The sequence below is a fragment of the Narcine bancroftii genome, chromosome 3, assembly GCF_036971445.1.
Source record: "Narcine bancroftii isolate sNarBan1 chromosome 3, sNarBan1.hap1, whole genome shotgun sequence".
NCBI classification, from domain to species: Eukaryota; Metazoa; Chordata; class Chondrichthyes; order Torpediniformes; family Narcinidae; genus Narcine; species Narcine bancroftii.
Window position 1 is genome coordinate 368,591,291 of NC_091471.1, and position 24,995 is coordinate 368,616,285.

The 24,995-nt window shown below is 44.9% G+C and overlaps 1 protein-coding gene across 2 annotated transcripts in view; it reads right to left on the reverse strand.

The window, feature by feature from the left end:
* Positions 1 to 20,183, reverse strand: part of LOC138756649 (matrix-remodeling-associated protein 7-like) — a 60,977-nt gene extending 40,794 nt beyond the window's left edge. The window contains exon 1 of one of the 2 annotated variants that reach the window (XM_069923036.1): positions 19,725 to 20,183. In XM_069923036.1, the coding sequence (XP_069779137.1) occupies positions 19,725 to 20,105 (381 nt within the window). In that variant the 5' untranslated portion in view covers positions 20,106 to 20,183. The remainder of the gene's footprint in view (positions 1 to 19,724) is intronic. The other variant, XM_069923037.1, reaches the window with a different exon arrangement.
* Between the last annotated feature and the right edge of the window lie 4,812 nt (positions 20,184 to 24,995).

Below are 24,995 nucleotides of genomic sequence, written 5' to 3' on the forward strand. Positions count from 1 at the left end.
TGACTGGAGGAAAGCAGACCATGCTGACAAAATCAAAACAGACTGATGAGCAATTCCATGATTTATGTGGCAAAGCTGCGCTATAGGGTTTGTATTGTTAACTGCATGGATAGTCGACTTAAATCCAAGCTATAATACTCCAAATACAGGATCGGGCAAGGCACATTTCCTCCCAAGTAATAGGAAAATTATTCCACTTGATTTTTATATAAAAATTAGCAACAATTCTATTAAGCAAGAGTAAATTATTCAATTTATACAAATTTTTTAAATCATTATCAATTCCAATACCAAAATATTTGATACCCATGTCTGGCCACCTAAATTTTGTGACTATTTTACAATATGTATAATTTTCTCAGCGCCAGTATCAGATGATGTCATCCCATACCAGGGATTGAAGGCCTCAATCCTAGTATAATCCCTGGCGTCTGCAAATTCTGGTGTTGCAATTGCATTGTAGGATCAAAGTGACCCAAGTTTTTGCGTGAGTGCAGGAACGCGAAGAAATATTAAAATGAAGTTATAAACTTCGTTGTGGGAAAGTGTGGGAGAGAGAGCAGAATAGCGGACAATTTTTAAACAGCTTGGGAAAGTTGGTAGCACTATAGCGCACAATTTATGAAGACCATGGGGGGGGGGGGGGGAGGCGACGATGGACCCAACTTCCTAGAATGCCATGCAGCAGAGAAACCCCACAATGAGTGCTCTGTACATGCAGCTGGGCACACAGCCCTTTGTCTGCCACACAAAATTCTGGGAGGGCAGGTCCGTCATCACTTTTCCTCACGATATTTATAAATTGTACGCGATCACGCTACCAACTTTCCCATGTTGTATAAATTCTCCACTATTGCTATTTATTGCTCGCACTTTCCCTCAGTCCCTTATAAAGGTTTATATAGGTCGGCACAACAACAACAGGGGCTGAAGGGCTCATACTGTTGTACATAAGTTATAATTAGGGATGATTAATTTTGTTTAAATAGAAGATCATAATACAATTTAGAGCAGGTCCACTATCGCTCGATGCACCATGACATCATCGGTAGAAGGTAGAACTGTCCCAACCCCAGGGATGGCTCCGTGCAAGTGTGAAAGCATTCAGTGTCCCAGTTAGGAGTGGTCAAGTGTGAAAAGCCAAACACCCATTCCTAACCTGAGACACTGAACAGCCGATTTTGAGAGATCCAAGTGTGAAAGGGACTAATGAGAATCTAGAGAAACTCTAGTCAGGCAGCACCCATGGAGATGGGTTTTGGATCACAACCTTCTCTTGATAAAAGATTGCATTGCTGACATTAGTTCTGGCTGCATCATTAGTTTTCACAATTCCACATCAACTGTGATGGTGAAATTTGACCTCTGGATCATCACGGCTGCACAGGTAGTTCATCTTTATTCAAGTATTGCCTCTGTTCTAAGCTGCAGAAGCATCCATTTGCCATCTCCGATTCCAAAACTTCAGAAGGTTATCTCCAGGGCAAGAAAGCATTCAGGTGAGAGCACTGGGCAGATAGATCACTTTAACCAGTCATTCCAACTCTTCTGGAGATAGCAGCACCATATTAAACTGACCCTTTTGTCTTCCATCCTTTTGAAAGTTGCTGGAAAGTCACTTTGTCAGGGGTATTTTGACCAAACTTCAGTCACCCTCTCCAAGTGGGTTTTGCAATGCGAACTTGACCATGTGATTATGAATATTTTAACTTCATTTTGAAAAATACTATTGTTCTACCCAAAACGGTTTCATTTGCAGATTAAGTCACATGCCAAGATGTGGAAAAAAAAACAGCCTTCAGTTATTGCTGACTGAAGAGCAAAAGAAATGCTGAAAATTCTCTGCTCATCCTGCATTTGTGGGAGAGAAACAGTTAAACGTTTCAGGTCGAAACCCCTTAATCAGAAGTGGGAAATTCGACACATTTTAGCTGCAGGGAAAGTAAGAGAGAGGATGCCTCTCCAAAGTAAAAACTGGAGGGTCCATGGGAATAAGCTGTAAACAAGGTTATCTGAGAGCAAGTTAACGGTTAGGGCAATGCTGATACAGCGCCAGCAAACGTTATTCAAATCAGGCACAGTCTCTAAAGAGTTTGTATGTTCTCCCCGTGTCTGCATGGGTTTCCTCTGGGCGCTCCAGTTATCTCCCACCCTTTAAAAAGATATGGAAACTGTAGATTAATTGGACAGCACAGGCTCGTGGGCCAAATAGGCCCATTACCCTGCTGTATGCCAATGGGTTTTTTTTGAGAATATGCAAAAACTCAAGTTGCAAAAAAGATCAGGCAAAGCATATCCTTCACTTCCAGAGACTAGTCAATATCAGATGGATGACTGATTCAAACAGTGAAATCAAATTTCACCAAGTTTAGTATGCGAGATCGAAAGGCAGCTTCATGCCTGGAGAGATGTATGAATCCTGACCAATAGGTCAGAGTAGGATGGAGAATTAAATTGGCAGACCTTGCGAAGCTCCATCACCCACTGTCAGGATACTGCTCTCCTAAACATTCACCAAATTTGTGTTTCATTTAGATTAAGTGCATACAATATGCTAACTTGCAAAAACTAAAGATCATAACAGCATGTAAATCAAAGCAAGCCAACAAAAACAAAGTATTAGCTCAAATTTTACCTGAAACCCTACAAGAAATTAGATCATTCAGATTAAATCAATTTGAACTACAACCAGGATTAAACACTGCAAACTAGGATGTTAAAAAATTTTTTCCTACTCCTTCCCCCACGCAGCCGTCAAAAACTGAAAGGGCTTCCTTACCCTCCCCCAAAGATTGCTTACAAGTTTTCAGCCAGTGAAAAATACCAGCATTCTTAAGATAGGAACCAGTGTTTAGAAAAATTGCACATTCCTGACATTTAAACAAGGACTCTAGGTCGTTATCTTATTTTTTTTTTTAAATTGCATCAGCCAAGAACTCTCCCCCCCTAAATGCAAACTAATTAGCTTGACCTGCTTGAAGGTTTCAACCGCAGCAAATCTAAACATTGTCTATCTTGTCCTTGGGACAGAGAAGAAATTTAATTTGGTTCTCATGAAGCCAAAACTAAGCACCTGTTTACAGTTCAATAAATTTAACTGGTCAAGTTATTTTTCTCAACCGGCAGTTTGCAGCAAATCCATCAGTATTTGCACTTTTAGAAATTTCACTCAACCAAAAAAAAGCAAAAATGCGTTAAGCAACTCAAAAATCATATAATGAATGTGAAAAGTTTCACTAGGAAACAGTAATGGACAGGCATGTTTTGAACACAGCAACAGGAAAGCATTGTTATAATGGACAAGTTAACCAAATTCTCCAATTAAGCAGAACAGAATGAAAATTAGTTCATTTCTACACTGTTTTTAGCAAACCAATCTGGAACAATGGATTTCAGCAATTATTGATAATTACAGCTTTGTAAAATGTGTTACAGTGCTCATTCAAATCAGTTGCAATTTCAAAACAAAGTTTTTTTTGACACAAGGCAGAGTTTGTTGTCCCAGTGAATCAACCCACTGTTCAAGATCTGGGAACTTAAATAAAATATTAAAACCATGACAAAAATTATTAAATGCATTTCTGGACAAAAACACTTAATTCAGAGTTTGAACTTGAAGGCAAGAAGACCCTCGATCAAAATTCACAAAATGTATCCAAAGATTAGCTTGGTAACAGGAAACAGAGGGCAATTTGATCCTCGTCAGAAAGAAATAGGTGAACTCGTGACAAATCACAGTAGTTACGAGAATTTCACCCAAGATGCCATCAATTTGAAATTGAAGCGATCTTGGAGATTGTGCATTGTACAATGGTTTGCATCCAGAATGGTCGATAAAAGTTGTCAAAGCTGTGCAAACAAAGACTGACCTTCAAACTTGCATGGAAAAATTGTCAGCACAGCATTTAAAAATGGTGGAGTAATTCCCAAGTAACTAACCAGTACAGTGGCTGGAAAAATCAGGATGAAGCAGAGGACTCACTCATTCAGTTGCTACGATTACAACAGCCACTTAAGAGTCTTGTCAACTCAGAACTTTTTGTTCAAGGCAACGTTATCCAAGTTTAATATTCCAGCTGTTGCAATCAAAATTGGATGGAAAAACTTCATTGTACGAATTCTCAACATGTCCAAGCAAATTTGACAACATCGGTGCAGCAAGACACGGACTTTTATCACAGTTCTGGAAATAAGAATTTAACGAGAACAAGGTTAAATCAGGAAAACAAACATTCAATAAATGTAGGTGACAGATACTGAACCAAGTAATAAAGCTTTAGAAGAAAACTTAATTTAAGAGGGCACATTGTAAACACAGTTAAGTGAATAAAAGGCAACGTTCACTCGGATAAAGATAAAAATTGAGAATCTGATTGTGTGGTGCCGGAACGATCTTGCTCTCAACATCAAGACCAAAGAGCTTATTGGAGATTTTTGCCAGGTAAAGTCGAGGAACCACACACCTGTCTTCATTGATGGGGCCGCAGTGAAGAACATCAGTGCCTCCAAGCTCCTGGGAGTCCACATATCATGGGACCTCACCTCGATCCAGCACAGAAGCAATTGTGACAGATGAAGAAAGACTGGATAAATCAGAGTTCTGCTCATGGGAATTTGAGGAATGAGAGGGGGCTCTCCTCAAGACTGACAAAATTCTGACAGGACCAGACCGGTTAATGAAGGAAGATTGCTCCTCATGTTGGGCAAGTCCACAAGGGTGTACAGTCTAAGGATAACGGGGAAGCCATTTAGGATTGAGATGAGGAGACACTACCGACCACAGAAAGTTGTTGAGGTCCTTATAGCTAAAGGAATCGTTGGGTGTGCAGAGATATAGGGTACTGAGGTTGTATGATCATAGAAAATGATGACACAGGCTTGAAGCTGAATGGCTGTCTCCTGCACCCAATGTCTATGATATTAAGAGTAGCCATGAAGTATTTTCTTGTCAAATGAGAGATGATGCATTTGGAATGTCAATTAGGAGTAGGTCATACACCAAGGAAATGAGACTGAGGAATACAGATGAACGGACTTCAGAGTCCAAGTGCATTGTTCCCAAAAAGTGCAAATACAGGTAGATATGAAGGCGGCCACATGTCATTCTTGTCTTCGTAGGTTAGAGCATAGAACATTAAAGTTGGACATTACTACAACTTCACAAAACTGGTTTGCAACACTTGGGAGTAAAGCATGCCATTCGTCACCAAGGATGAGATCATGGCCAAGAGTAGAGACTCATCAAGATGGCTCTGGATTTGACAGCATTAATTATGAGAGACCATTTTCCCTGCAGTGAAAAAGGGCCTCTGATCAGACAGATATGGTTTTCCTCCCAAAGTGTATAGAAACAAAACTGTATCACTCTGAAGGAGAGAGGAACAAGTTTTAGGGGGTCAAAGGGAAAGAACTCCAAGCCTGGTTGATATCTGGAACTTGCTGTGGACTAGAACTACTGTATTTGAGGTATCCTGATTAATGCTGAAATAGGGAAGGCAAAGGATACAGACCAAATGATTAGTCCAGTGGGCAAATAGGTCAGCCTGGACAAGGTGGACTAAAGGGTATGTTTCTACTCAATGATTGCAAGCAACCAGATCCAATCTGATACAGGTACAATATGGTCCAAAGAAACATCAGATTTAAGGATTTAAATGGAGAAAATGACACTAAAATCAAGCTGTCGATGAATAGGTGACACTCACACTGAGCAGCCTTTGTGCAGTGATACCTGGAAGGTTCGAGGCAACAAATGCATCCAAAAAAGACGATGCACCAAAGCCTGACAACGTTGCATAGAGCTGTTCAAGGATGATGCAGTTGTCCCATTTTCCTTCCAGATTTAAAATAACAATTTTATTCTTGTGCCAATTAATATGGTACCAGACTGATTTCAATGAAATTTCCTTCCCATAAATGACTAGTTGTCAGTGATTGTTTAAGTACACTGAAAGCCATTTGGTGGCCAAAAGAATTCCATTAAGATTTAACAAAGGAACAAGGTACAATGGTTTTCAATTCATTGATTCCAAATTTCACCAGTCAAATAATAGATCACAAGCCAGTTCTAGCAATGAGATCTTATCCAAAGGCTACTCTGGCAGCATCAACGTAGCAGTTGCATTTTGGATTTTCAAACTACACACACCATGCAGGGAGTGAAGCAGAACAAACAGAAACACGGAAATGAAAACCAATTCACTGTCCTCTCAACAAGGACTTTCCCCCAATAACAGTACATTCATTTGTAACATTCAGATAAATTTACCAAGTGCCATGTTTGATCAAAAGGTTTGGACATTGTATCTAGGTCAAGCATCAAAACTAGCCAAATCTACCAGTTATCATACAGAGATGCATCATGGTGTTAGATTAGTAATAATATTTATACAGTATCTACCTTTTCACTTGCTGACCTGCTCAAAGTGACATTGGATAAATTAGCACAGATGTCAATTCAAATTGCCAAAATGGGGTAAAAAATTGTACCTAACCTCATACTAAACTCTAGCATGAAAGCAATTGCACTTTGCTTTGTCTGACGGCCCCTGATGTTTTGACGCACAATCAAACTCAGTATTGGCCAAATGTTTAAGAAGCCAGCAAAACTCATGCAGTTAAGGCTTGAAATCTTTTGAAGATGGAGATGCAAGTGATAGAACACCAATTTTCTGCTACTCTTACTGAAATTTATCCACTCTTATATGCTCCAAAGTTTCTAGCACTTCCAATAGAAACGTGTTCTCCCCAACCAACAATATCCTTTGCTATCAATTTATGGTATCGCACCATTTCTTTTGGAGAGAGTCCAGTGCTTCATTTGTGTTCATTCTGCTTTTTGCAAAACAACACTGCTGCAGACTTCTTCTGCATTAAGCTCAAATCACAGCATGCAGCTAGGTCAAGTCGTTTGGATCACAAATCAATTTTTGCTCTTTTGGGAATGCTCCTTCAAACAATGCAAAAGTTACACATTTGTTCAGAAAATGAGGATTGCAGAATGGTACTTCAATCTCGACACTCCCTACAAACGCTTCAGCAAATGCCATGCACTTCTGAATCAAGTCAGCCTCATCTCAAGTCGCCTTCATTTTGAAGTATCGAGTTGCCAAAGTCAATTTCTTTTTTGTTTGGAAAAACAGCCTTCAGGGCACAAGTAACCAGGCGAATGACAGGGGCAAAGGTGAAAACAAGCTCGCTTGGAGCCCATTCTTTTGCTTAACTTCCGAGCAAATGAAATGTTGACATCAAATTTAAAAACTGACTGCTGACCATTTGAAGCTGAGAACTCTCCTACCAATGAACTTCATTCAAACCCATCAGAACCCCCTTTTACACTTGCATCCCACTAAATTGGCCATTCAGTCTCCTGGGATAGGAATGGGGGGGGGGGGGGGGTGTTGGCTTTTCACACTTGACTACTCCTAACTGGGACACACACTTGCAAGGCACCATCCCCGTGGTTAGCACTGTTCTACCTTCTACTGGTGACGTCATGACGCGTCAAGTGATGCTGGACCTGCCCTAAATCCTGATGTATTTTGATCTTATATTTGAACAAAATTAATCATACCTAATTATAACATAATTAAGCTTTATGTACAGCACCGTATGGGCCCTTCAGCTCCTGTTGTTGTTGTGCCAACCCATATAAACCTTTATAAGGGACCGTGAGAAAGTGCGAGCAATAAATAATAGCAGTCAATTTTTAAAAAGGTGGGAAAGTTGGGTGCTATAACGCTCAATTTATATAATGTGGACAGCACTATCAAGTACAATTTATAAAAACCATGAGACAAAGTGATGGCAGACCTGCCCTCCCAGAATGCAGTGAGGCAGAGAAAGGACTGAATGCATGGAGCATTCATGGAAGGGTTTCTCTGCCGCACAGCATTCTGGCAGGTCAGGCCTGCCATTGCTTTTTCCCCCAGTCTTTATAAATTGGGCGCTATAGCGCAACCAACTTCCCCACGTTGTTTAAAAATGGTCCGCTATTGCTTTTTCCTCTCACCCCCATTGTGACTTTCCCATGGCAAAGTTTCTATCTTCATTTAAATTTTTTTCTTCCTTCACATTCCTGCACACACACAAAAACTTGGTTCACTTCAATCCCACAATGGAATTGCCCATTTCATCCTTGCCTGACTGCAACACCGGCGTCTGCAGACGCCGAGGATTGTACTAGGGATCGAGGCCATCAATCCCTTGGCCAGTGTTGAGAGATTTTGCTTTCACACTAGATACTTTAAAGGCAGAATGGTGGTCACTTGCAAGTGTGAAAGTGGCTAGATACAGGAATTATATTCTTCCCTTTAATTAGATTGGGAATTTAAAGGAACAGACATGTCCCAAATCTTGCTGTTATGCAGTGGACATAGAAACAGGCTGAGCTGAGAGACAGCGTGCAATAAATTAAATCATTTTAAAAAGATAAATTGCGTAGAGTGTAAACAAACGTACATTTTATCAAGTGTTTAGACTCTAGATAGGACAATTCATTCCACACTATGATCACATGCCATCAGTATCCAATCAGCCATCCCTCAATGTAGTGGTCACAAGCAGGTGATTAAATCCAAGGATGTGCATGGATTTGCAAAAACTTTAGACTTGTTGACTCCAACTCAGGAACAACTATCAACTATAACTCCTTGTGATTGCAATAGATAATGATCTTTTTCTTTCTTTGTAGGCAGGGAAGGGAGGAGGGAGGGTTTTATATAAAAATGATTAATCATATTATGTCTGTATTAAAAAGACTATAACACCTTGTTAATTTTCACATTTCCAAATTAAACTGAAAACTTTTCTTTGAAGAACTTATCTGATGGCTTTGTGGCAGGTCCTGATCGGTCATCTGAAAAGCCTTCAAACGCTCATTCTTCTGTTCAATTTACTCACCTTTGTCCCCCAAATCAATCATTGCAATGCCACAATTTTGAATGTCCTTTCTAACCAGAGAGAAATTCCCAAGACATTAAAAAATTCTGATTATCCCCCAGCAAAGTACACTTTTCAAACTGTTCAGTCACTAATCCAAAAGGCTCTCAAAAAAAATCAGATTTGATTCATTTCTGCATAATGAGCCAAATATTAATCATGCTACAAGCACTTTCTAAATTGGATGGCAGTAAAACTACATTATTCAGGCTACAGGAAAGACATTAAAAATCTTTGAACCAATCCTGTTAAAATTAGTTTCATGCTACACTTAAAAACAAACTGCCAACAAGTTTAACAGCAAGTATTCACTTTGACATCCCGCAATCAGCGATTGTTCAGTTGCCTACAATCTCAATACCAAATAGCCAAGAAATTCAGTTCACTACTTTTTTCAGTGAAATCTGTTCACTTTTTTTTCTGCCCCCTCTATAAGTCTCAAAAAAAAATTTCCCTGTACCAACATGTAGTCACACTTAAACATGTCGTATCTAGTCAATTGATTAATAACAAATGCATTGGGTCTGAAAACCTCCATTTCACCACATTATTAAATACGGTCCACAAAATTCAATTGTTTATTTTGCGTTATGAGGAAAACCTCAAACTCCTGTTACAAATAATTAATTTCCCCATGGAAATACTCAGTATGCAAGTATCACAGTTCTTCGAAGGGTCCAACAAAATTAGACGCAGCTTCACAATGTCAATGGACACTTTCCACCCTTATCACTATCCTCCCATCAACATAACAACTTCATATATTTTGATACCAATTGTAGAAAAAAATCTTGTTGAAAATGAAATTAAGTTTCAATATTGGTAAATGCAGAAACACTGCCAATCTACTTGAATCCCAGTTAGAATTCCTTTCCTACTGTTCTTTCTTTCTTTGGCTTGGCTTCGCGGATGAAGATTTATGGAGGGGTAATGTCCACGTCAGCTGCAGGCTCGTTTGTGGCTGACAAGTCCAATGCGGGACAGGCAGACACGGTTGCAAGGGAAAATTGGTGGGTGTTGGGTTTTTCGTCTTTTGTCAGTGAGGTGGGCTCTGCGGTCTTCTTCCAAGGAGGTTGCTGCCCGCCGAACTGTGAGGCGCCAAGATGCACGGTTTGAGGCGAGATCAGCTCACTGGCGGTGGTCAATGGGGCAGGCACCAAGAGATTTCTTTAGGCAGTCCTTGTACCTCTTCTTTGGTGCACCTCTGTTTCGGTGGCCAGTGGAGAGCTCGCCATAGAACACAATCTTGGGAAGGCGATGGTCCTCCATTCTGGAGACGTGACCTACCCAGCGCAGTTGGATCTTAAGCAGCGTGGATTTGATGCTGTTACTCATTGCATAAAGCTCATTAGTGAAGCAATTAATACAAATTCAGCAGACAGATATATTTTGTTCAGTGTCCGTGCATGTGATCAAGGCAGATATTCTTGAACAAACAGACAAGTTTTAGATTAAATGGTGTCATCAAACCTGTCACTTGTGTATCATTGCCAGATCAGAAATCAGTAATTTGGAATAAGAGTGGTTCTGAGTTTTGTTCCAATTTATTAATATAAAGCATAATCAGCCCCCCCCCCCAAAACAAACAAAATCTTCTTTCCAAATCCTTCATGACCACCTAGCCAGTAAAATTATAATCATTACAAAGGATGCATGTCAGAAAAAAGTCCCTTAAATCTTGAAATTGTATAAAAGATGATACTAAAAATGCAAAATTACCCAAAACATCCACAGAGTCTATTAGTGCAGCATTTCAAGCCAGAATACAAAGATGCCCTTGGCTCACTCCAAAAAAAAACCAGCTACTAGTCATTTTCTTTTAGAGGTTGGATTTCAATTCAATGCAACCTCTATAGTTCGAGAAAAAATACAAAATTAATGCTCTCTTTTATACACATTCTACAAGAATTGCTGCCAGCCCTCCGGTTAAAGGTGCCCTGGCCAATGAACACCAAACTAAATCAGATCCTGAGTACATTTCCATTCGAGATATTTTGCAAGCATAAAATTGGCTAGCATTTCCTTTATTAGTAACCATAAATAGAAAAAAAATTGGCTGCAAAATGCTTGGTGTCCTAAGGAAGTAACAATAATCATTTCAGAAAGTAAATATCTAATCTGTTATGGATGGTGCTTTACCTCAACTTTACTGTCACATTTAAGGTTTGAGCATTTTTGCTATTTAAATCTATTATCGGTGGGTTAAACTTAAAGTTTACAGAAGGCAAGTTCCGAACGTGCACACAACACCTCAAGTTCAACATGGAAATACAAAATGAAAACTTTCCCTGTAAATCTCAGTGAGCATGAAACAGCAGGGGCTCAAAATCAAAGATTGAGGTTTTAAAATAAAATGAAACTTGCAGATTCAGAAGCCTAGTTTAAAAAAAGTTAGAAATACTTGGGCACTATTTATGGAGCAGGAAAACAGTCAATGTTTCCACACTAACATTTCATTTGAACAACTGTTCTGATACCAAGTGGAAAGGCTAACTAACATTCTACTCAATTTTCACCCAAGTCCTCAGGCCTTATATCGGAACTGTTATACAAGATCCTGAACTTAAGGATACAGTATTCTGTTCCTCAAAGTTTGTGGGAATTGGGGCCAGAGATATAATAAGGAAGAAAAATAATTGAATCAGATTTGGTTTCCAGATTATTGTCACAAGTACATATATATCATATACAACCCTGAGATTCCTTTTGCCTGCAGGTGCAACAGAATTGCCACTCATTGGTTAGTGAAAAAAATAAAACTATAAATGGATAATGAATGTAAACAAACTGACTGTGCAATTTACTACAGAGAGGCCATTTCTGTACGTCACTCCACTTTTGCTGCACTCCCAAGTCCTTCCACAGCTTCTCCCATTTAATGATTCAGTTCTCTTTAAGGCCACAATGGAAACGGCCTCCACTAAATCTGCATGGATTCAACTAAGATCTACAATATTTCATATCATTCATATAATTCTCTTCCCCTTTATATTACCCTCATCTTCAACCACAGAGGGAACAGTCTTCCACACCACATTCTGTACAGGCCCCTTAGCTTTAACAAGTTATATGCCCCCTAGTTTTCTAATGAAAATTCTCCAATCCATCCTTGTTATAGTCACTCAACCCAGAAATGAGGCAGACCAGAGCCTTAGTTTCAATTGTTTTCTCCCCCTCCCCTGCAGTTTTTTTACTTCATTGAGAAAGTACACGATTGTATTAATTGACTCCTTTTACAACCTGCCCTGACATTTTCAATCACGTTAAATCACGTACAAAAACAAAGGCGAGAAATCAGACTGCTCAAACTACAGGGGAATCACGTTGCTCTCCATTGCAGGCAAAATCTTCGCTAGGATTCTACTAAATAGAATAATACCTAGTGTCGCCGAGAATATTCTCCCAGAATCACAGTGCGGCTTTCGCGCAAACAGAGGAACCACTGACATGGTCTTTGCCCTCAGACAGCTCCAAGAAAAGTGCAGAGAGCAAAACAAAGGACTCTACATCACCTTTGTTGACCTCACCAAAGCCATCGACACCGTGAGCAGGAAAGGGCTTTGGCAAATACTAGAGCGCATCGGATGTCCCCCAAAGTTCCTCAACATGATTATCCAACTGCACGAAAACCAACAAGGTCGGGTCAGATACAGCAATGAGCTCTCTGAACCCTTCTCCATTAACAATGGCGTGAAGCAAGGCTGTGTTCTGGCACCAACCCTCTTTTCAATCTTCTTCAGCATGATGCTGAACCAAGTCATGAAAGACCCCAACAATGAAGACGCAGTTTACATCCGGTACCGCACGGATGGCAGTCTCTTCAATCTGAGGCGCCTGCAAGCTCACACCAAGACACAAGAGAAACTTGTCCGTGAACTACTCTTTGCAGATGATGCCGCTTTAGTTGCCCATTCAGAGCCAGCTCTTCAGCGCTTGACGTCCTGCTTTGCGGAAACTGCCAAAATGTTTGGCCTGGAAGTCAGCCTGAAGAAAACTGAGGTCCTCCATCAGCCAGCTCCCCACCATGACTACCAGCCCCCCCACATCTCCATCGGGCACACAAAACTCAAAACGGTCAACCAGTTTACCTATCTCGGCTGAACCATTTCATCGGATGCAAGGATCGACAATGAGATAGACAACAGACTCGCCAAGGCAAATAGCGCCTTTGGAAGACTACACAAGAGAGTCTGGAAAAACAACCAACTGAAAAACCTCACAAAGATAAGCGTATACAGAGCCGTTGTCATACCCACACTCCTGTTCGGCTCCGAATCATGGGTCCTCTACCGGCACCACCTACGGCTCCTAGAACGCTTCCACCAGCGTTGTCTCCGCTCCATCCTCAACATCCATTGGAGCGCTTACACCCCTAACGTCGAAGTACTTGAGATGGCAGAGGTCGACAGCACCGAGTCCACGCTGCTGAAGATCCAGCTGCGCTGGATGGGTCACGTCTCCAGAATGGAGGACCATCGCCTTCCCAAGATCGTGTTATATGGCGAGCTCTCCACTGGCCACCGTGACAGAGGTGCACCAAAGAAAAGGTACAAGGACTGCCTAAAGAAATCTCTTGGTGCCTGCCACATTGACCACCGCCAGTGGGCTGATAACGCCTCAAACCGTGCATCTTGGCGCCTCACAGTTTGGCGGGCAGCAACCTCCTTTGAAGAAGACCGCAGAGCCCACCTCACTGACAAAAGGCAAAGGAGGAAAAACCCAACACCCAACCCCAACCAACCAATTTTCCCTTGCAACCGCTGCAATCGTGTCTGCCTGTCCCGCATCGGACTTGTCAGCCACAAACGAGCCTGCAGCTGACGTGGACTTTTTACCCCCTCCATAAATCTTCGTCCGCGAAGCCAAGCCAAAGAAACTAAATCGGCAATACTTAGCCACTGCAGCTGGTACTTAGCCACTGCAGCTGGTACTTAGCCACTGCAGCTGGTACTTAGCCACTGCAGCTGGTACTTAGCCACTGCAGCTGGTACTTAGCCACTGCAGCTGGTACTTAGCCACTGCAGCTGGTACTTAGCCACTGCAGCTGGTACTTAGCCACTGCAGCTGGTACTTAGCCACTGCAGCTGGTACTTAGCCACTGCAGCTGGTACTTAGCCACTGCAGCTGGTACTTAGCCACTGCAGCTGGTACTTAGCCACTGCAGCTGGTACTTAGCCACTGCAGCTGGTACTTAGCCATTACTTACCCATTGTAACCTTCTCTCTATCTCAATAGAAATCGACAAGTCTTCTGCAAATGCAGAAATGTGATTGCACGATCCTTTCCAAGTCAAGACCAGCCATCCGCAACCTTTTGTTGGCTTGGCCCCTTAGTACTCAGCTCAAAGTTTACAGGCTCCCTTCCCTGTGAAGCACTCAAGTTTAGCTGGTTTCTTCCATACTTCGCTCCTACCGGCTACATTAAAAAAATTTTTTTTTGGATTTCACTCCGTAGCTCCTCTGAAATTTGCTGTGGCCACTGTTGAGAATGGCTGGACTAGACCATTGTAATGGAAGATTCTAACCTGTTTTTTTTAAAACTTGCAGCTCTGGGTTCTGCAAGGCTGAGAACCTGCTTGTGTTTTAGAATCAGCAGACATAATCTAAATTCTACCAAGGGGTCAGAGATGCTGTTATCTGACGAAAGGACATCTGTGTACCAAGAACATTTAATCTTCCTGCTTGTTTTGGTCACAGACTGTCAGAGGCCTAGCCTTGATGCAAAATAAACCATTGTATTCAAAGCTGAAAATTATGTTATTCGTTAGAAGCCTAGCATGCTAGCTTGCTTCCTTATCTTTCTTGCTGCGCTGGGAATAGGTGCTTTGGTAAGCAGTTTTTTGGGTAATATAAGCCATGGTCCTGCTGCTGAAGTTTGAGACTCTCCGAGAGGTGGCAACATCTCTCAGCAAGAAGAACAACTTCTGGAGTCCAGCCAAGGTGGAGAAGCTGCTACCGGCGCCCTGACAACCTACTACAAGTGTGCAGTCGTTGCCTCGCTTCGGCAGTTGGGACCAGTCCAAGCGTTGATATGTATAGTTGGGAAGGGCTTGTATATTGTAGTGTGAAATCAGCTTTTGAATTTGTAATAAACATTTGTATAATCTGAACCGCTCTCGGTGTGTGTGTCTATTTTCTTTCGGTAGCTCAAACACTGTGACCAATCTAAAACAAACAAAATGAGAGGTATAAGTTTACCCAAGACAACCATTAATACAAGAGAACTGATTGCTGCACAATGCCACTCTTCATCTTGATCATCTCTTACTGAGCATAGATAGAAACTGATCATTATTCTCCTCTTGTGAATTGTGTTTCAACCTTGCCCAATATGCCTGTGTCACCTGACCAAAATCCTTCTGGAAACTTATGCCAAATGAACCACATTACCCCTGACTGAAATTAGTTGCATACAAGGCTTAAACAATTGGGTTTGTGCTTTGTGAGTTAACCTGAAACACTCAAAAATATTCTTTTTGGAGATATTGCATCATTTTACTGTACTATTAAAAATGACAAACCTAACAGTTGTAATGAGCACAAGGAGAACCTTCAGGGGATTTCTGCATCTGGAATCTGAAGCTAAATGCTCTGCTGGATTAAGCAACGTCAGTGGAAGAATGAACAAATGGTCAATGGTCAAGACTCTTCATTGAGTCAGTGCAAATGAACAAAAGCAAGTGTAAATAGGACAGGGTGGGAAGTGTGGGGCATGGCAAAAAGTGAAAAAAAGATTGGGAAAAAGTAGCTGGGCAAATCCCAGACAAAGGATAAGAGGCAAAAAATGAATCCAGTGGAAAAAAGACTAGTCCTACAGAGTGGCATAGGTGATTAGAACACAAAGGCTGTCAGTGCTGGAATCGTATGAGAGAGTGATATAAAGAGAGATGAGATGAATCAAGAGAACAGAATAATCCAGTAGGGAGATAGGGATGTAACCGAGGGATGAGCAGAAGGGGTACAGAAGAACCACTGCTTGTCTAAAGGGCCCCAAATTAAAGGAATAAAACTTCATTCCACCTAGGAAGTCAACAGCCAAATGGTAATAAATGGTAACAATTTTCTCACTTCAGGTAACTGGTGCTCTCTCTTCTGCTCTTCCCCACCACTCCTCACTGCCCCAGCTCCCCCATCCATTTTCATTTCCTTCTTTGGTTCCATCCTCATATCCAATCCCATCTCCTCACTGGTTTCTTCTGCTCTTTCTTTGTCTCTCTCTCTCTCCCCCCCCCTCCCCCCTCCCCCAACCCCACCCCCATTCATCCAGTGTCTCTATACTACCATTCTCATCCTTGTATTGGCAGTCTTTGTTTTGCCTCTACAGGTACAGAAGCTTTGCTATGATACGTCTTGGACTTGGTCATTTAAAAACTACACAAGTCAAAAGTTTATGCGTTTTTGTACCCATTCTGACTAATGAGTTACATGGAGAAAGTTGTACTTATGATAACGATGCCAGTTTAAACAATATTTGGTATAGCATTTCTTTAAAAAATCCAAGTTGGATGCAGATTGCAAGTGCTGGATTCTAGAGCAAAGAACATGGATGTTGCACTCCTTCATGGAAAACTAGGTTTTAAATGACTGAAATCCCCACCTATATTCAGGAAGTTGCTTAAAAAGTTACTGAACCAGCAAAGTAAAAATTCTGAGTGCCAAGTTATAAATCATACCAAACTCAAGCCTTATGAAATTCACCAAAGTCCAGCTCTAAACATCATTGAAAGGCCCCGTGCAGCTTTGATTAAAAAAAAATTACAGGTGGGCAGCCGATGTATGACAAAAGTTTGAAAAGCATTTCATATTTTCAATATTTGATTTCTCTAAAATGGATCCATAAGCCTTCCCCAGAAGTGAAATATTCTCCCACCATATATAAAGAATCCTCAACAATCCTTAAATTGAAGCCAATTTTTTCCACTTTCATTTATCATACTGGGTTCACCCAACACTTTCTATTATTTAATGCATCTTTTGTGGAGTGATATCTTCCCAAACACAACTTTCAAACCTCTGCTCAAAGGTTGCCCAAGAGCAAATTTGAAAAAATTAGTTTAGCTTTTTGCTTCAGCTGAGATTAAGTACAACTGAATGGAACCAAACAGAGTAGCCACCTCTAAACATGAAGTCATCCGACCACTCATTTAAAATTTGTACAAATTACCATCGGCAGCACGTTAAGCTTCACTTTCACACAAATCATTTAAACTATATGAGCCTTCAGGGGTTGACATAAGAAATCAACTAGTTTCTCCTCATCTCAAGTGTTCTCTTCAAATGAAAGAAGGGTTCTTTTCTTCACACCATTCCCTCTCCACCCCCCACCCCCCGCCCCCCCACCACCTTCCCTGCAAAATATATCAATTCCTCATCTCAAATGAATCAATTACAGGATCTCACTCCAACCCAGTTATTTGATGAGAAGAATTCAATAGACTAATTGCTGAACCTAGCATCACTAAGCTACTTTGACAATCACTATACAATTGGGATACTGAAATGCTCTGATCAAATAGCATGAGATCAATCATTTTCAGTTCACGTCAATAATTTCATTTGGTTCAAAGCATTTGAACAGATGGCCCTGGACGAGTTCCAGCACCAACTCCATTTTGTCTGTGTATGTGCTTGTTTTTGTGGAGTGTCCAGACCCAATGTGATCAGTTGTTGAATGAATTCTTCACTCAGGGTCCTTTCATCTGAAAGAAGTCTTCATCCCAGGCCCATTTTAATAAAATCTATGGTTAACACAAGCTGCCAAACCCTAACCCTAACCCATGACAAGTTTCTCCAGCTCCCCCAAGCCCCCACCCCCACCCCCAGGCAAATCTCAGGAAATAATTTCATGCATCTGCAAACTATCTTAACGCTTCACTTGGAAAAGTGTCAGAATTGGGTTGAGAACTTTTATTTCGCGATGTTAAAGAAAGATTGGAGTTGCCCTTTTTTGAAGAAGAAGGGGTGAAGCAGCCAGGGGGAAGAAGTGGATGCTGCAAGGGTCTGGTGCCGCCTGTTCAGCACCAGTCCGGATCGGAGGAGCCCGGGGAGGGGCGGAGGAGCCCGGGGAGGGGCGGAGGAGCCCGGGGAGGGGCGGAGGAGCCCGGGGAGGGGCGGAGGAGCCCGGGGAGGGGCGGAGGAGCCCGGGGAGGGGCGGAGGAGCCCGGGGAGGGGCGGAGGAGCCCGGGGAGGGGCGGAGGAGCCCGGGGAGGGGCGGAGGAGCCCGGGGAGGGGCGGAGGAGCCCGGGGAGGGGCGGAGGAGCCCGGGGAGGGGCGGAGGAGCCCGGGGAGGGGCGGAGGAGCCCGGGGAGGGGCGGAGGAGCCCGGGGAGGGGCGGAGGAGCCCGGGGAGGGGCGGAGGAGCCCGGGGAGGGGCGGAGGAGCCCGGGGAGGGGCGGAGGAGCCCGGGGAGGGGCGGAGGAGCCCGGGGAGGGGCGGAGGAGCCCGGGGAGGGGCGGAGGAGCCCGGGGAGGGGCGGAGGAGCCCGGGGAGGGGCGGAGGAGCCCGGGGAGGGGCGGAGGAGCCCGGGGAGGGGCGGAGGAGCCCGGGGAGGGGCGGAGGAGCCCGGGGAGGGGCGGAGGAGCCCGGGGAGGGGCGGAGGAGCCCGGGGAGGGGCGGAGGAGCCCGGGGAGGGGCGGAGGAGCCCGGGGAGGGGCGGAGGAGCCCGGGGAGGGGCGGAGGAGCCCGGGGAGGGGCGGAGGAGCCCGGGGAGGGGCGGAGGAGCCCGGGGAGGGGCGGAGGAGCCCGGGGAGGGGCGGAGGAGCCCGGGGAGGGGCGGAGGAGCCCGGGGAGGGGCGGAGGAGCCCGGGGAGGGGCGGAGGAGCCCGGGGAGGGGCGGAGGAGCCCGGGGAGGGGCGGAGGAGCCCGGGGAGGGGCGGAGGAGCCCGGGGAGGGGCGGAGGAGCCCGGGGAGGGGCGGAGGAGCCCGGGGAGGGGCGGAGGAGCCCGGGGAGGGGCGGAGGAGCCCGGGGAGGGGCGGAGGAGCCCGGGGAGGGGCGGAGGAGCCCGGGGAGGGGCGGAGGAGCCCGGGGAGGGGCGGAGGAGCCCGGGGAGGGGCGGAGGAGCCCGGGGAGGGGCGGAGGAGCCCGGGGAGGGGCGGAGGAGCCCGGGGAGGGGCGGAGGAGCCCGGGGAGGGGCGGAGGAGCCCGGGGAGGGGCGGAGGAGCCCGGGGAGGGGCGGAGGAGCCCGGGGAGGGGCGGAGGAGCCCGGGGAGGGGCGGAGGAGCCCGGGGAGGGGCGGAGGAGCCCGGGGAGGGGCGGAGGAGCCCGGGGAGGGGCGGAGGAGCCCGGGGAGGGGCGGAGGAGCCCGGGGAGGGGCGGAGGAGCCCGGGGAGGGGCGGAGGAGCCCGGGGAGGGGCGGAGGAGCCCGGGGAGGGGCGGAGGAGCCCGGGGAGGGGCGGAGGAGCCCGGGGAGGGGCGGAGGAGCCCGGGGAGGGGCGGAGGAGCCCGGGGAGGGATGGAGCAGGCTGCGCCACCCACCCGTGTCGGGTTTCGGATTTCCAGCCAGGCTTCAGACCAACATGCAATGAATCCTCCCGAATCCATTCAAAAAACCATCCTGTCCAGGGTGGAGGTGGGTCACGCTCCAACACCCCGGACAGGGAGCCGAGCAGTGCCCGAAGAGGAGCGATTGATCGGGCGTTGGACCAGGAGCAGATGCTGTGACTGGCCCCAATAACAAACCGCCCGAGCCCAGTGTCGGAAACTTGGACGGATTGTGCTCCACGTCACCTTGTCCAGAAACGACGCCGTCCAAAGAAACGACCACTCTGGCCGGTGTGAAAGCCGTACCTTCTGAACGTTCTCCTCCGGAGCGGTGGCCTCTGCTTTCCCTTGGTTGCCACTCTCCGGCGTTTGGTCCCCCTGGGGGTGAGCGTCCACCGCCCCGACCTCCTCCACCGCCCCGACCTCCTCCACCGTCAGCTTCCCCTGGCCTCCGTCCGCCTCCCCGACACCCGACTGGCCGCTCGCGTCCTCCGGCTTCCTCTGCTCGTCCCCCGCTTCGCCTTTTGCCTTTTCTTCGGCTTTGCTCTCAACCACTTTGGGACCCGCTGCCTCGTCCTCGGCGCTGGGCTCCGAGGCTCGGAATCTTAGATACAAAGAGGCAACCAGCACGGAGAGCAGGGTGAAGAGCAGCGGCACGGCCAGGTACGCGTCCGCCAGCCACTCCATCCTCGGTGCCCACTCCGACTCCGCTCCCCAAGGCGACTGAACTGGATCGCAGCGATGAAGGACACGGAGCGATGCATCGGATTTTCAAAGTCGTCATTTCCTCCAGCCCCCCCCCACCCCTTGGGTTTAAAGGCACCGCTCCTTTCACCCAGAACCGTGTTCGCCGCCCCCTCTGGATCCAGATGCGGCTGCCTCCCCCTCCTTTACCGCGGCTTCGATGCACATCATTGCATTGAGCGAGGGGGTGGGGGAACCAGCCCCTCACGGTGATGTGGAACTTCATGGAACAATGTTACTGACTCCGTGGACTTGTTAAATCCTGGATCCGGTGTTGAACTGCACAAATACGGACCAAGATCTCGTTCTGAAGTGGCAATGGAGGAGTTGGAGGCGGCGGCGCACTCCTGCAACTCGCCCGTCTGCTCCCGGGGCATCGCCACTCGGCTCTTCCCTTGAGCAGGCATCTCCGGGGGTCATTTTTCCCCCCCTCTCCATCCTCCTAATCTTCTCTCATGACAGAGCTCAGAACGTATTGTCCAGTTCTGGTCTCCAAACTTGAGGAAGGACATACTAGCTCTAGAGGGTGTGCAGAGCAGATTGACAAGGTTAGTTCCAGGGATGGCAGGGTTGTCATATGCAGCATGGCTAGAGAAACTGGACTTGTATCCATTGGAGTTTAGAAGGTTGAGGGGGGACATGATTGAGGTCTACAAAATCATCAGGGGGATAGGATGAAGTCGGATTACTTGTTCCCAGTGATGGGGGAGACGAGGACTAGAGGGTATAGTTTAAGAATACAGGGTAGGCCCTTTAGGACGGAGATGAGAAAGCATTTTTTTACCCAGAGAAGTGTGAATCTGTGGAATGCTCTGCCACAGAGGGTGGTCGAGGCGGATTCGCTGATTATGTTCAAAAGAGAGTTAGATAAGACTCTTGTGGGTAACGGAGTTAAGGGTTATGGGGATAAGGCTGGAAAGGGGTACTGATGGTAATGATCAACCATGATCTAAAATGGCGGTGCTGGCCCGACACTCCAGCTCCTATTGTCTATTCCTGAGTCCAAAGTTGGCCACGCAATCTTGAACCGAGGCCGTGCCTGTGCATTGAAGGCGGGGGGGACCTCGTCCCTGATCCTTCAATGCTCCATTGTGTGAGTGACCAAGTCAACGTTCCTGGGTTGCTCCACAAGGTGGCCTCAGAGCTCTGCAAAGACTTAGGCCAACAAATGGAGATGGGTCGCCTCAGCTGCACAAGGTGAGGAGGTCCAGGCTCTCCCAGTTGACTTCAACGAGAGGAGACCACAGGCTTCAAAGACCCTTCAAGAAGATAACCAGGGAACTCACAGAAGGGCTTTTGCCATTGCAGAAATCAACAGGCACCAGTTGAGGAGCTTCTGCTTCAGTGCAGTGGAGATCAGCCATGCTAAGGCCCTTCATGAGTTATGCAATTTCAGATTGCAAGCCAACACCCTTCCATCGCCAATAATTACTGACACTTTCAGATACCCTATTTTGAGCTATTACACATTCTAATTTCATCTCATTTAGCCTGGTTATACCATCCCTTGGTGGTAATGCCACAGTTTTTTTTTCCCTGTATTATGTTCCCTAGTCAGATGTTGGATACCTTGCGTAACTTAAGTCTCCTTGATGAATGATCATGAACTATAAATTGGTGCAAATAAAGTTCAATACCATCCATGTCTGACTCCTTAACCTAGGAAGTGACTTCTATTTACCCTGTTGATATCTTGAAATATTCATCATTATTAGTTCTAAATTCTTGGGGGGGGGGGGGGGGGCGGGATTGAACTAGAGCAAGACTGTTTGACCTGGGTTATAGGACAGAACTTCTGCATCTTTAATATCCTAGTCTTTTCAATAGAAAGACCAAATTGATTGGATTTTGATTATTGATAAAAATAAGGATAAAGTTCAGGGCAGAGCTGAGAAGTGCCCTCATTCAAAGGATTATGAACAATAAATAATCATTTTAATTTCTATACACCCTGAACAATAAAACATCCAAGTATACTTAAGCCCTATAAAAGGTGCCAATTGCAAAAATACATAGGCAAATTTTTTTTTAAAAAGGTCTACTTTGCCATATCACTGAGGTAACTTGTTTGGATCCTCCTCAGATGCTTTAGGCCTTCCCTTCCTGCACTGCTGATGGGTACACCACCCTTCCAGTTTCTGGAAGGCATCGGGCCCAAGGGATGTGCACCTTTGATCTTTGTGACAGGGACAGATGGAATAAAAAGTTCACCATCATTTTTGGAGACAGGATGCTAAGCTTCCCTCTTGTCCATCCATTGCCTCCTTTTTTCACTCAGTTGCAGGAAGCAAAATGAAGACAATAACAAGCTCAAGAGCCCATAAAGTTCAATGGAATTAACTTTTATACAGCCACAGATTGATTAGAAAGTTTGCAAAGAATAACAATCGAGTTTTATGAAGACATTTTTGGATCGATGAGATAAGGAAATGCAGGAAAGACTGAATGGATGATTTTACAGGTATTTGCAAAACTTTGATAACCTTCAAACTAAATTTAGTTTTTGAAAGAATGGCAGTGTTTAAGTACATGAAGGACTCATTGATACATGAATGGAAAATGAAGGTCCAGGAGAAAAGTACATCAGTGAACCACAAGAGATGATGAAGAATAATCAGGGTTCCTGTGGGGTATGGGAATTGGATGATGCATATTCTGTTGATGGATCCCCTCCAGGATGGTTTCTGTTGAACGCAAGCCCGCAATATTATGCCCCATTGCATCGCGGGACACGCTTTGTGGGCACACGTCTTTTTTTCAACCAGTGAATGGAGAAACCTGGTTGTTCACCTGCAGCCTGGGTTGGTGAGGGGCTTCAATGGAGAATGTAATAATTAGATTCCATTGTTGTTACACACATACACAAACTGGTCACAAAGACACAACATGGGGCGCTAATAGCAGTGCCCCCACCAGTAAGAGAAAAAGAAACAGGGGAGGTTCCCAAGATCCTAGTTCCAAACCTCTGATACGATCAGGAAGATGCTAACCACCTAAGGTCCTTCAGGTCAGAAGGAAAGTTGGAACTGCAGTCAGTTCAGAATTGGAGTCTTGAAGATCAGGTTGGGACATCAGTTGGAGAGGCCATGATCATCTGACAGCAGGAAATCAGGTTGCAGTCAAGTGGCTGGTAGTCTGAAGAAGGTAAGCTGCAGGAGGATGGTGGAGAGGATGGAACGATGTGTAAGAAGACAAGTTAAAGTGGATTAATCTTAAGGCAAATCCGGATTCCACCTTGATAAAACTCTGGATGGACCGCACTTGAAATACTGGGTTCAGTCCTGGTCAGCTCATTAGAGGAAGGATGTGGAAGCTTTGGGAAAGGGTGCAGAGGAGATTTATTACGATGTTGCCTGTATTGGCATAGGTTTCTTATGAGCCAAGGTTAACAGACCTAGGGCTTCACTCTTTAGAACAAAAAAATGGATGAGAGGTGACAACAGATTCTACAAGATTATGTGAGACAGAGATGGGTGCTGGCTACCCACCCTTTTCCCCAGGGAGACAGTAACAAATAACAGAGGAAATCTGTTTAAGGTGAGGGAAGTTTAGGAGTGATATCAGGGCTAAGGTTTTTAGTGTAGTGGGTGCCTGTAATATATTGCCATAGATGGTGGTGGAGCCTGGTGTAATATGGACTTTTTTTAAAGATAGGCACATGGATGCAAAAAAAAGTTATGGGTAGGAGGTAGGGATGACTGATTGTTGAACAGGTTGGCACAACAAAGTTCTATGAGGCTGGTATTAAAGGAGAGGAAAAGGGATGTACAAATTTAAAGGAGGAAATTTGGGAGCCCAGGGCCTTCACAGCTGAAGCCAAAGCCACAATGATTGAATGTTTGAAATCAGATTGCCCAAGCAGTTGGATGCTGAGTAGAATAAGTACCTTGAAAGACTGCAGGTTTGGAAAAGGTTGCAGTGAAAGTTAACGACAATGGCTCAGAAAAATTTGATCTCAATGGTGAGAATTTTAAAACAATATTATTTAATAAGGAGCTAATGCACATTAAAAACCACAGGGATGATGGCTGAATTCAAGTCTGGGTAGTAGGGTTTTTTTCTTTTATCACAAGTGAGCCAGGAATACAAGTGGTCTGGAGATGACAGCAGCTTATATCAGGGTTTCACAGCAGAGAAGCTGTGAATAGTAGTAACGGGAGTGGCCAATCTAAATGATAATACAGAATGAGGTCTGGAGATGATCTCTCAGGAAAGTAGAAGACAATGGTTGAGAACTTAATCAGCCTTCAGTACAGGAACAGGAGCTGAGGAACAATGTTTATGGAAATAAAATGACTTAGATTTCCAAAATTGGATTGGGAAACATTACTATTCCTCTATTAGTTAATCTTGGACAAGCAGTAACACAGACCTGGGCAATGGTAGCTATATTGTATAGTATGGCGATCCATGCACAAGATTGCAAACTAGCTAGGAAAGGTCAAGAGGAACAGCACATCTTTGCCACAGATATAGGGAATGGCACTTGAGTGTTGTTTCATATTGTGGCAAGATTAGAGGAATTCAAACAGAGTTCCAGGAAGGATATGCCTTCCTGGATTTGGAAGGCTGCAGTATATTCAAGGAGAGGATTTGACAGGTTGGAGGTTCAAAAGCAGTCTGTGGTGCACATTTTTAAGGTGCAAGAGCTGGAAATGACTGTAGATTACGATAAGGGTAAATCTTGATGCAAGAAACTAGCATCATATGACATGGATTAGGAAGATAAATTGAGTGGGCACCAGTTAAGTGTACTGTTTGACTTGCACTTAAGCTCCTGTTCCTGTACTGAAGGCTGGTTAAGTCTGTTCTCAACCATTGTCTTCTACTTTC